Source organism: Dioscorea cayenensis, chromosome 13 (genome assembly GCF_009730915.1).
Source record: "Dioscorea cayenensis subsp. rotundata cultivar TDr96_F1 chromosome 13, TDr96_F1_v2_PseudoChromosome.rev07_lg8_w22 25.fasta, whole genome shotgun sequence".
In the NCBI taxonomy this organism is placed as follows: Eukaryota; Viridiplantae; Streptophyta; class Magnoliopsida; order Dioscoreales; family Dioscoreaceae; genus Dioscorea; species Dioscorea cayenensis.
This window is the reverse complement of record NC_052483.1, coordinates 1,212,665-1,224,379: the sequence shown is the minus strand read 5'-3', so window position 1 is coordinate 1,224,379 and position 11,715 is coordinate 1,212,665. Positions and strand designations below refer to the sequence as shown.

Genomic DNA, 11,715 nt, shown 5'->3' with positions numbered 1-11,715 from the left:
ACCACTGCAAGTGTGTGACGGGTTGATTGTCTTGATTCTGAAAGTTTTTTTGTTATACTCTTTTGATCGCATAGGCGCTGAACGACAACCATCTGCAGCAGTATTCCACGACCAACCGATGTTTTTTTCGCTCTTTATGAATTTGAAGTCAAAATTTCTTTTGATCGCATGATTTCAAGTACATCCCTCGAAATGTTCGACACCGTCAAAACGTTGTCCAATATCCAACAACAAAGACTTCGGAATGATCTGACGAGGAAGGAAGACATCCCACGCCGTCAGGGTCACCATGGGGATGAATTAGAGCACTCGCAGAATCGGAATTCCTGCCAACACTTCAGTCAAATGAAAAGATCAATATGTTAAGCGGAGAATATAATGTTTAAATGATAATGACAATATTTAAACGTTAAATTAAATACTTAAGCAGTTAACTAATAACGTAAACGACTAGTACAATATGTTAACCAGTGACGGACATATTTAAACACTAATGGCCCCAGACAACTAGAACAATTAAAAGAGAAGGAACTTACAACGAGTAAAACTCGCTTTTCATTAGGATTCGACAATGGCACATTTTTCCCGTCTCGACGACAAGATCAACTACAGAGACATTTGAAGATGGAGTGCACGCGACACATCCGACTGGAAGTCAACATCGCTTTTCTATCGGGCAAACCGCTTTTATATCCATCCGTGTGATGAACTTAACCCCGACAAGAGAAACTTCGAGACCCCATCGCTCACATATCTCGCCTAACACCAACTCCCAAGAAGTCTCGAGCCGTGAACATTAGCACTCTTCCCTCCCCGTTGAATCTAGCAATACCACAAAAACTCTCCATAATATATCGGCCGAAAACCAAATCGTACAATTCAAATGAAATGAAGAACAAAAATAAGCCGAAGAAGAAGAAGAAGAAGAAGAAGAAGAAGAAGATGTAAACAACAAACAGCAGTCAGATAGGTAAACAAGAAAAGTGCATATATATATATCACTGTCGCGATGAAGACCACAAAATGCATAGAGGTTAGACTAGACGTGATGTGATTGGGCGGTATTTTTCCCTCCATCAGAAGGGCAAAAAAGGAAAAATATATGCCACTGTCGCGATAAAGACGTATTGTCATCGCTCGACATGAGTATCTGTTTAACTATCAAGTTTTTTATGTTTAAACAGATACACATAGTGTTTAACATAACGATCACGGGTTTAAATAAAGTCTATATCATGTAAATAATACGTAAAAACGCTTTAAATATAGTGACTTCACCGCTTAAAAATATATGTTATCGTTTAAATTGAATGCTTTCACCCGACATCGCGTTGAAGATGGGTACCTCCCGGTCACTCGATTAAACATGTTTACGTATTTTCTTAAATACCGTTGTCATTGTTTAAAGAGTAACAGTCGTATTGTTTAACTTTTTCTATTGTTTACAATGACGTTTTTTTTGTTTCCCACATTGTTTTTACTAGGTCTCTGCTTAAATTTCGTAAGTTCACATTCAAATAAAACATTCGTTTACAACATTTACAAAACATTTACAAAACATTTACAACATTTACAACATTTAGAACATTTACAAGGACTTTGGACACTCACGACTCGACCCTCGTATAACGAAAACAAGTGTCTCAGACATTCGAATGCTCACAGCGGTCAGCATAACATGCGCATCAACTTGAACCCCGCACAACATACAACATTAAAAAAAAGGTTAAACAAACACATTCATGAAAACGACTATTAATCAATGTGTCATGGTCGGACTTAAGCGAAGATACTGGTAGTTAAACACGTAATCGACATAGTCAGTACACCCGACGTAATGTTCTTAAACCAGTAACAAAAAGTCCGAAGTGATAAATATCAACCCTCAGTCTTTAAAGGATGTTTCCCGACCTCCCTCCTCTGAGAATCCTCCGCAATCACGCAATACGTGAAAACTTTCTTTTCTTACCCAAGTCGAAAAGCTCGCATAATCGCTTCCCGTCATCCATCACCGGAGAATCCTCCGTGATTCGTGCAATTATGCGAGCATTTCGCTTGGGCAAGAAAAGATAATTTAACTTGTTGCGTGATTACTACCGATCGATTCTCAAGATAAGGAAGGAGGTTCACGAAACATCCTTTCAGATAGAGTGGTTGTCCATGGGAAGAGGAGGAAGAGGAGGAGAATGATGAGGACAACGACGAGTGGTCAGTGGACGGGAAGGGTTCTTCCTGGTTATTTATGGTGTGAAGTCCACAAGCAGGTTGACTCTTCATATCCGAGAAAAAAATCAAACGCACAGTAGACCGACATTGATCGATTACAACGAATCGGTGTTCGGATATTTGATAGTACGCAGCATAAGAATTAACGCCGCATTAATTCTTACGCACGGGATACCATAACCTCGCCACCGCCACGTGCCACCTGCGAACAATTCAGATCAAACGAAAAAGATCACCGTTTTACGCAGGACTTTGAGAATTTAAACGTTAATATGAAAAGTTATACATGTAAAGATAATGTTAAACCGAGACTGACAAGTATTAAACGGATATGATAATTATTAAACATATTAGTAATATATTTAAACGGATAATAACAAATAGTTAAACATTATTTAAAAATATACAAACAGATAACAATAAACTAGAAGAACTTTACAACGAAAACGAACTCGCTTTTCAAACGGAGACGACAATGGCACACGCTCCGCCTCGACAATAAAATCGAATACGACTCATTCGAAGATGAAGTCGACTTGACCAATCCGACTGGAAATCAACTTCATTTTCCGTTGAGAAACCGATTTATATATTTCGTGTATGATAAACTTCACCCGCACTCACCACAAATGAGTCGCCATAATAAACTCCTCACTGAATGGTCAAACCGATAAAGAACGAGGGATTCTCACCAGTACATGCAAACCCGGCAGAATCAAGTCGAACAACTCAAATGAGGAGAAACGAGGAGAACAACAAGATGTAATGCAACTCCCTATGCATTGCTCTATCGAAACCAAGCGTAAAGTCTCTCGAAAAGGTCTGAACATGATGATTTGGCGCTTTCCTTTCCCACCATTTTCAGGCCAAAAACTGGGATTTCACAATACTGGACTCATTTGAAGTGAGCAGTGAGGGTAATAAAGGAAGTTAAACACTAACGGAAGGGTTGTCCGGGGTGTGTAAAAGTAGGAGGGGGTTTTTGGGAATTTTTGAAAATTACGAGGGGTGAATAGTAATTTTCCTTTTTTTTAATAGTTTAAATGTTTTTAAGAAAGTAAGGGCATTGCCGTAATTTTGACATGCCGTTAACATGGCGGGGAGGAGTTACGAAAAAGGAGGTCATAATGGCGGGCCCGAAGGTGTTGTGATCGGTGTTAATCTCGAGGCGTACGAACGTTCAGATTTCGAGGATCGATACTAGGTACAAATCTCAAAGCACTGCCACTCGCACTCCTCTCCGTCCATTTCTATGAGCCCTCCACGATCTCCGTCCCGCGGACGGCGGTCTCGGGCATCGCGGACCACGTTAACGCTTACGTTTCCCCTTCGTTTCCCCTCCCCGCCCAAAGAGAGAGAGGAGAGCGAGAGCGAGAGAGAGAGAGAGAGACGTGGAGTTCGAGGATTTCTTGGCAAAATTTCTTTTAAAGTTTGTTTGAGGTTTTTGAGGCATTTCCTGGTGGTGTTTAGGTTAAAAGAGCTTTTTTTATTGTAGATTTTGGTGGTGCTTCAAGAACTTGTTGGGGAGTTGGGGTTATGTGAGCATTGTCTGGTTTTTCGTTGTTGTAGCTTGAAAAAGTTGTGTTTTGGTTGTTTGGATAATGCATTGGGAGGCATTTGGGGTTTGGAGGCATTTTCTCTGGGTTCTTTTTGGTTAATATAAAAAAAAAATGTTGTTTTTATGTTTGGTGTTGTGTTTGGTTTAAGTGATATTGTTGGAGTTGTTACATTTGGGAACTTTGGGATTTTGGGTGAGGGCTTTAGTGATTTGGAGCTGTGAATGTTTTAGAAAAAGGTTGGTTTTTGGGGTTGGAATTGTTGGGTTTTTGTCTGCTGATGCTGTTAGACGGCATGTAGGATGAGGTAATGGAATTGGATTTGGTTTTGGAGGATGTGACACTGTCGGAGTATTTGTGGTTTTGGAGCTGAGATTTTGGGTTTTTGGCTTTGGGATTCAGAGTTATGGGTTCATGATTGTGGAATTAGTTGAGCTTTTTCTTTTCTTTTCTGTTAGAGTTTGGATTGAGACGTTTGGTTTACCAAAGGTCAAGGTTTTGGACTCAAAATTTGATTTTTGTTTTCCTATTTGATTTCATGACTTAAGGTTACTTTTAGCAATAGATTTCACTAATTTGGCTGATAGATTGTTGGAAGACCTCGGAGCTTAGGATCTTTAGGGTCTTTGCAAGAAGTTATTCCAACTTCCGAGCATTAATCTGATTGATAAGAGATGCCTAGCATCAGAGCTCCAGCTACCAAGCAGACTGCAACTCTTATGGTTGGTCCTCTGATGATGGGGAAAAAAATATCCTTTTCATTGTTGTTGATATTCATATATTACTTTTGACCTTGTTTGCTATTTCTGTGCTAATTATTCACCTCTTTTGGATGCATTTGGTGTTTTTACAGGTTGCTGTGAAATGCAGGCCTTTGACAGATTTGGAGCGGTTAAGGAGCAGGAATATCATCCAAGTGACTGATGATAAGGTATCCTGAACATTTACTTTCAAATTTTATTTTACTTTTTTAGATCAACATGTGTACTTAGTACGTCAACAACGAATTATTCTTCTTGCATTGCAGAGTGTGGTTGTTTTGGATCCTGATTTGTCAAAAGACTACCTTGACCGTATCCAAAATCGAACAAAAGAGAAAAGATACAACTTTGATCATGCCTTTGGACCTGAATGCACCAATTTGGTATACATCAATTTGTTTTTTAATTTGGTTTCATTGTTTCCATGTATTTTTTATCATTTTGTGAGTAAAATTACACAGTTGTTTGATAAACAGCACTGTATTTTTTGGATGGCATAGATGTAGAGTTTGTCACGTCTTTGTAGGTTATTCATGATGAATTTTGAGACCGAAGATATTTATATAATTGGTTTCTTTCAGGCTTAATATTCTTTTAAGAATTGAGCTTCCTGGCTTGTTCAAACATGTGATTTCTGATAAATAAACAAGTTTTGGCCTGTTCTTTATGCATCTAATAACATCATGTGCCCTATGCTCAGGATGTCTACCAGAGAATCTCTTCTACAATCGCTGGGGTCATTCAAGGCCTCAATGCAACAGTGTTTGCCTATGGTTCAACGGGGAGGTACAAAGCATAAGCATTTTTTTTTAATCTTTTAAAACTTTATTCTTTCCAAGCACTGATAGTATAACAATTATCTCTTCTGTCTACTAAGATTCATGAATAAATTTGTAAAAGAAATAACTTAGACATACTCATTTTTCTGCGTTACTTATACTTAAATGTTCTAATAAAAGAAGAATTATCTCCAATTGCTAACAGATAAAAAGCATGTGTAGTCACTGTATGAATGCTTTCTTTTGCCAGGTTCTCTTTCCTGGATTAGCTGTAAGATGTTCTTGATAGAAATTTATTTGTCAACTTTTACTCAATGTGTTAGGGAATGAATATTTAGTTCAACTTAATGCATATTTTTGGCTTCTTTTCCTAGACCTGCTAAATCTTTATTGAAGTCCACATCTGTCTGCTATAAAATTTTTTTAAATTCCTCAAAATAGAAAGTTTGAAATTGACCACTTGAAACACTCGATTTGCCGATCATATTAGCTCATAAAATTTAGTTTTACTAACACAGACAAACTTCCAAAAATTATATATGTGGTTTTTTAATAGTAATTATTCTTTATGGGAGCTTTTCTTTATGCTTTGGTTTTTTGAGTTTCTTTTTATGTTGATAAATGTATCAACTTAGCCAAATATTCAATACTAATTTTTCTAGGACTATGCTATTATATATCATTCTTGATTTTTTGGGTAGAAATTAGGAAGTTGCTTTTGTATCAAATATGCTTTTTTCTGGGCTGATCTTGTTTTATACCTTTGTCAGTGGGAAGACTTATACTATGGTCGGAACACACCAAGATCCTGGACTCATGGTTCTTAGCCTTCACACAATTTTCAATCTTATTAAGAAGGATAAGAGCTCAGATGTCTTTGAAGTCTCTTGTTCTTATCTTGAAGTTTATAATGAAGTATGATGCCCCTGCTAATTCAGAACAATTTGGGTTTATAAACATAGTGGATATTAGAAATCAATTTAGGACATGAAATCATCCTGTCTTCATTTTCAGGTTATCTATGATCTGCTTGTAAAGTCTTCAGGGCATTTGGAATTAAGAGAAGATCCCGAGCATGGAATTATAGTTGCCGGTTTAAGAAATATTAAGGTTGCCTCTTGCTGCTCCAATTTTCTTTTGCAAATTTAGTTCAATTGGTTGCAACGTTTTCTATCGTGCTAATAGTTAGTTCCTTAATCTGGTAAGAACTGTTCACCATTACCTGCTTGGTGTTAGCAGACATACGTTTCTTCTTATTACATTCATTTTTTTACGGGTTTCAAGTCCATGTATTGTATAAATGGCAATCAGTTCGAATGCCTTGTATAACAAGTATGCTTCTTGAACTTGTTCAGGTCCAATCAGCGGATAAAATTCTTGAACTTTTACATATTGGAAACAGCAGACGGAAGACGGAAAGCACAGAGGTGAATGCGACATCATCTCGGTGAGTTAATTGTTTTGTTTTCTGTGGCATTTGGTCTTACTTGAATACTGCTTTGGCTCAACTGGGAGTTCACTGCATGCCACATGCTATTCTTGATTCAGTCTCCTTTACTGATAACTTATGGTTTTATCTACCCTATATGCTTCTTTTGAGTTTTAGACAATTAATGAAGATGACATAAATTGCTAGCAATTTCATATGGTTAACAATATTTGTGTTTAACAGTTCACATGCTGTACTGGAGATCATGGTGAGAAGAACGCGGAGAAACCAGTATGGAAGTCAAGTTCTCCGTGGAAAACTTGCTCTAGTTGATCTTGCTGGGAGGTGGATATTGGCATGTGTCTTTCGTCCTCTATGATCATCCTTCATTCATTTGCTGATAATTTATTCTCCTGTATTTTCACTTATGCAGTGAAAGGGCCTCTGAAACAAATATTGCCGGCCAAAAGCTTAGAGATGGAGCCAACATAAACCGGTCACTTCTTGCTTTGGCAAATTGTATCAATGCTTTGGGCAAACAACAAAAGAAAGGCCTTGCATATGTTCCATACCGCAATAGGTATCCATCTGGGTATAATAATTTATCAAAGATGCATTTTCAATTAGCTAATGCAAGGTTTCTTCAGCAAGTTGACCCGGATTCTGAAGGATGGACTCAGTGGAAATTCTAGAACTGTCATGGTTGCGACAATATCACCAGCTGATGATCAGTATCATCACACTGTGAATACTCTAAAATATGCTGACAGAGCTAAGGAGATCAAGACTGAGATCCATGTGAGAACTCATCCTGGATTTTTTTTTTCTCTGAAAGCATCTTATGTTTTTTCAATAATATTAGGCAGCAATCCATGATAGGTTCCTTGAGGAATTATGGTTTAGTCTGTGAATGCAAATGAACATATCCAGATATGTAAGAAAATTAATTATCGATAACTCCCTAGAAATCTAGTGTCTGTTTCCACTCATATTAGAATACTTTTTGAGAAAAAAGCACATATTCTCTTACTTAATAGCCTGATGATGGATTCCAACATGATATTAACCATATCCTAGCATGGGAGAGAACATGGTTAGCATTAGCAAATTTTTTGAAGTAAGGTATAGAACAAAGTTTACCTTAGTTCCTTGATTCACTAGGTAATCTCTTAATTTCTTGACTTTTGCCCATATGGAATCTGATGAACTTGGAAAGGAGCACATATGTACAAACTTTCTCATCCTGTTATCATTCATTTTTTTTTTTAATTGAAGCTGTGAATTTTTCTTCTTTAACACTTTTCAATTGTTTTCTCCTCTGCAGAAAAATATTGGGACTGTTGATACTCACGTTGAAGACTACAAAAGGATGATTGACAATCTCAAGGTCTCTAAAATAGTCAATTCATTTAAGAAATTGAACACATCTTTTGAGTAAAATCTTAGCAAAATGATCATGGCAGGTTGAAGTTTGCCGTTTAAGGGAGGAACTGGCTGAAAAAGAGTCTCAATTAACCTTAAAACCTGCTGAGAGAGCTGCAAATGAGGAGCTATCTTTGTTGGATGTATTAAGCCGTGAAACAAGTGAGAACGTTCAAGAACGGATTAATCTGCAGAAAGCATTGTTTGAGTTGGAGGAAACCAACACTAGAAACCGAATTGAGCTTCAGCAACTAGATGATGCTATTGCCAAACAACAGGTTTGCGAATTCCATTTTCCATACATTAAATGTTACCTTTTATCTAGCTGCTGTTCATTATATCCTTGTGAGAAAGCCTTCAGCAAAATCTAGAACTGTATATGTGTTTGTCATGCATGCAGTAGGATCCTTGAAGCATGCAACGTTGTATCAGGGTATTCTGTGCATTAAATCATTCTGTAGTCCTCGCTCAACCGTTTTCTCCTTGGCTGGGTGTTGTTAATGAGCTGCTTGCTTGTGAATAGGTTATTGAAAGAGATGGAACTGTTGTGCATGCCTTGAGATCAAGGAGACAAGTTATTCTTGATAACATTCGTGACAATGATGAGGCTGGAACTGGTTATCAGAAGGTATTGCCATATAATTTATCTGGTTACCTCCTAGCTTTGACTACTGATAGCATCAACTATGCAGGAGATTGAAATAAATGAGAAACACCGGTGCCAACTTCAATCAATGATTGATGAAGCAATAAATAGCAAGGGAAACAAAACCTACTTACATATTCTCAGTCAGTACAGGCTCCTTGTGAGTTGGCATATCCAAAACATTATTTCTGATCCATATTCTCAATTAGAATTCAATAGTACCTTCTTTATAATAAACACCATGCAGGGAATGGCGAATGCTGAACTTCAGTTTGAAATGGCCATTCGGGATCAGGTGATACATAACCAAAAAGAAGCCCAGAGAAACATGTGGAACATGCTCATGGGGTTGGGACTTGATCAGAAGTGTTTGATGGACCTGGCTGCGAAAGAAGGAATAACAATTGAAGATTCTACCACTCCCTTAATAAAGGGATCCCCATTTCTTCACCATACGACATTGTCACCGCATTCATCTTGTGCCCAATATCCTGGTATCGATGGACAGCCATATGCTTCCCAAGCTTGTGTTTTGCAGCATCACCAAGATTTCAGTACAACAGCTTATTACAAAGGTCGATATAATTCCCATGGTTTATGCAGGCAAGAGCACCATAGTTCCTACTACCTCTTTTCTCATGACCATTCACCATATTCGGAGATGAGGCACCAAGCAAGTGGCAGTCCTAGTTCGTGTTTCTTCACTCCTATTAAATTGACTCGCGATAAATGTGGCTTCTACCCAGAGTCGAGAACACCACCATGCCCACATACTAAAGAAAGCATCACATCTTCCTTAAATGAGGGTTTTAAGCGGCTCCAAGAGGTAAAGTCATGCAATTGCGAATTTTTTGTTGTCTGAACTTCCTCTCTATTTGAATGTAAGGCCTCTATTTTATTATTTATTCTGGCTTCTTATTAACTTCCATGTAGCTGAGCTGAGGTTTAAGCTTAGATGATAGCCACTGCCGATCCATATAGTGAGGGTCATTTTGGATTTCAACTGCTCAAGTAAACAAAATTTTTATTTTAACCCATGAATGGAATGAATTTGTTCAATTTGAGCATTTAACATGAACTCACGCATAATGTGCGTGTCTTGCGGGGCCAAAATGAAGGAATTCATTAAGTTTAGAAGCCAAAATGAAGTTTTATTTATTTACTTATTTAGAATTCAGGTAGATGGTACTGGCATGGCGTTAGATGACCAGCAAATGCTCTCATAAAAAAGTGGAAGCTCTTCTAGTGAAGGAATGATAGATCTAAAAAGTGTTTGGTAGAAATTTTATGTAATTATATTTCAGAGTTTGGTTTAGTTAGTCGTTTAACTCTTGATAAGATAACTTAGAAGGAAGAATTCATATAACTTACCCCAAATAGTTGGAACTAACGATTTGTTGTTGTTGCTGCATTTTATATACCCAAACAAACAATCATCCCTTTGCTATGGTGACCACAGTTTCTCACCTGTTATTCTATGTTTGTCGAAGTTATTCACTGTCTTCATTATCGCGAAGCTTTTAACACTTATACAACGATGAAACTTTTTATACTTGTGTGTAGATGTCTAACACTATCTTTCATGTTCGTTGTCGACATTTTACAGTTCTTTATTTTATGCACGTACTAAAAAATAGGAAACCATCTTAACTTGATGCATTTCACTTGAGGCATCTTATATTAATGTTTTATCCTGTGCTTGCAACTATATATGAGCAGGAATCATGCCTTGACCGAAGTTCAACCGCTACATTCTCCAGCTCCGTTATCCCCGAACCGTATCATCTCAACCACAACACATTGTCAAGCCGGCCGGATTTGTCCAAATTGCAGTCTCTTTTTGCCACCATTAAGCCGATGACTTCTAATCCGGCCCGGCCTTGAAGGAAATGCTCCTCTATCAAATCTGTAAAGCTTTTTGTCATTTTCGATCATCCAATCTAACTTCCTTGACTTATCTAGTTTCCTCTCGAGCAATGACAGGATCCGTATGCAATTGCCATTGTCGTGTCACTAGGCGACATCATACGGCTTTTTTTTTTTCAGTCTCTTTTTGATGAATTTTGCACACAACCGATGTGGTACTATATTTCCAACAAATGTAATCTTAGTTTAGCAATATTCCGAACATTTTGTACAGATACTTGTTTGTGTACATTAATGCAAACTGATTTTAGTAACAAAGTTGTTTTAGGATGCAATTGTCGTAGTAGTGTCACTAGACGACATTATACGCTTTTGTAGGTCCTATTTTGATGGATTTTAATGTAACCTTAGTTTAGCAATATTATGAACATTTTATGCAGATAATTATTTGTGTACATTAATGCAAACTGATTTTTAGTAACAAAGCTGTTTTTGGATACCAAAAAACTGGAAGCTGGGTAAATTTTTTGACAGGGCGCTAAATTATAATTTTTTTTTTTTTTACTTTAGGTCCAAAGTTTAATTTAAATTAAAATGGTTATTCAACTTTAATTTTGTTTTATTGGATGGTTACTCGAGAGATTCTTGGTTTTTTTTATGCTGTAAATACCGGAAATTCTCTGTCAAAAATTAAAATTAAAATTGAGTAATTATTTTGATTCAAATTGGAGTTTGAAACTCAAAATAAAAAAATAGTGATAGTTTGGTACCGTATCAAAAAATTTACTATGTTTTTTCCTTGTATAAACTTGTTTTTCCCTTGTATAAACTTGAAAAAATTGCCAGTATGCCCCTATAAAATTGGATAATTATTAATATATTTTTTTATGATCATATATATATATATATATATATATATATATATAAACATTTCTCCTATAAAACCAGAGGAACATAAGTAAATATATGCTTTTTTATATGGTATATTAATAATTATATATATGCTATAAAAAAACTCTATAAACTATGC

The 11,715-nt window shown here is 36.8% G+C and overlaps 1 protein-coding gene across 2 annotated transcripts; it reads left to right on the top strand.

Annotated features, from left to right (window-relative positions):
- Window positions 1-3,650: 3,650 nt before the first annotated feature.
- LOC120274830 (kinesin-like protein KIN-8B) lies at window positions 3,651-11,085 on the top strand. Of its 2 annotated transcripts, none has more exons than XM_039281365.1 (16): window positions 3,651-4,504; window positions 4,636-4,713; window positions 4,810-4,926; window positions 5,244-5,329; window positions 6,093-6,237; window positions 6,337-6,432; window positions 6,678-6,769; window positions 6,995-7,096; window positions 7,185-7,331; window positions 7,399-7,549; window positions 8,076-8,138; window positions 8,215-8,451; window positions 8,697-8,801; window positions 8,866-8,979; window positions 9,067-9,645; window positions 10,539-11,085. In XM_039281365.1, the coding sequence occupies exons 1-16, from the start codon at window positions 4,457-4,459 to the stop codon at window positions 10,701-10,703; spliced, it is 2,325 nt and encodes a 774-aa protein (XP_039137299.1). In that variant the 5' UTR covers window positions 3,651-4,456; the 3' UTR covers window positions 10,704-11,085. The 2 variants fall into 2 exon arrangements, with proteins under 2 accessions (XP_039137299.1, XP_039137301.1); XM_039281367.1 differs by lacking the exon at window positions 10,539-11,085 and having other exon boundaries at window positions 9,067-9,313; window positions 9,423-9,600.
- The last annotated feature ends 630 nt before the right edge of the window (window positions 11,086-11,715 follow it).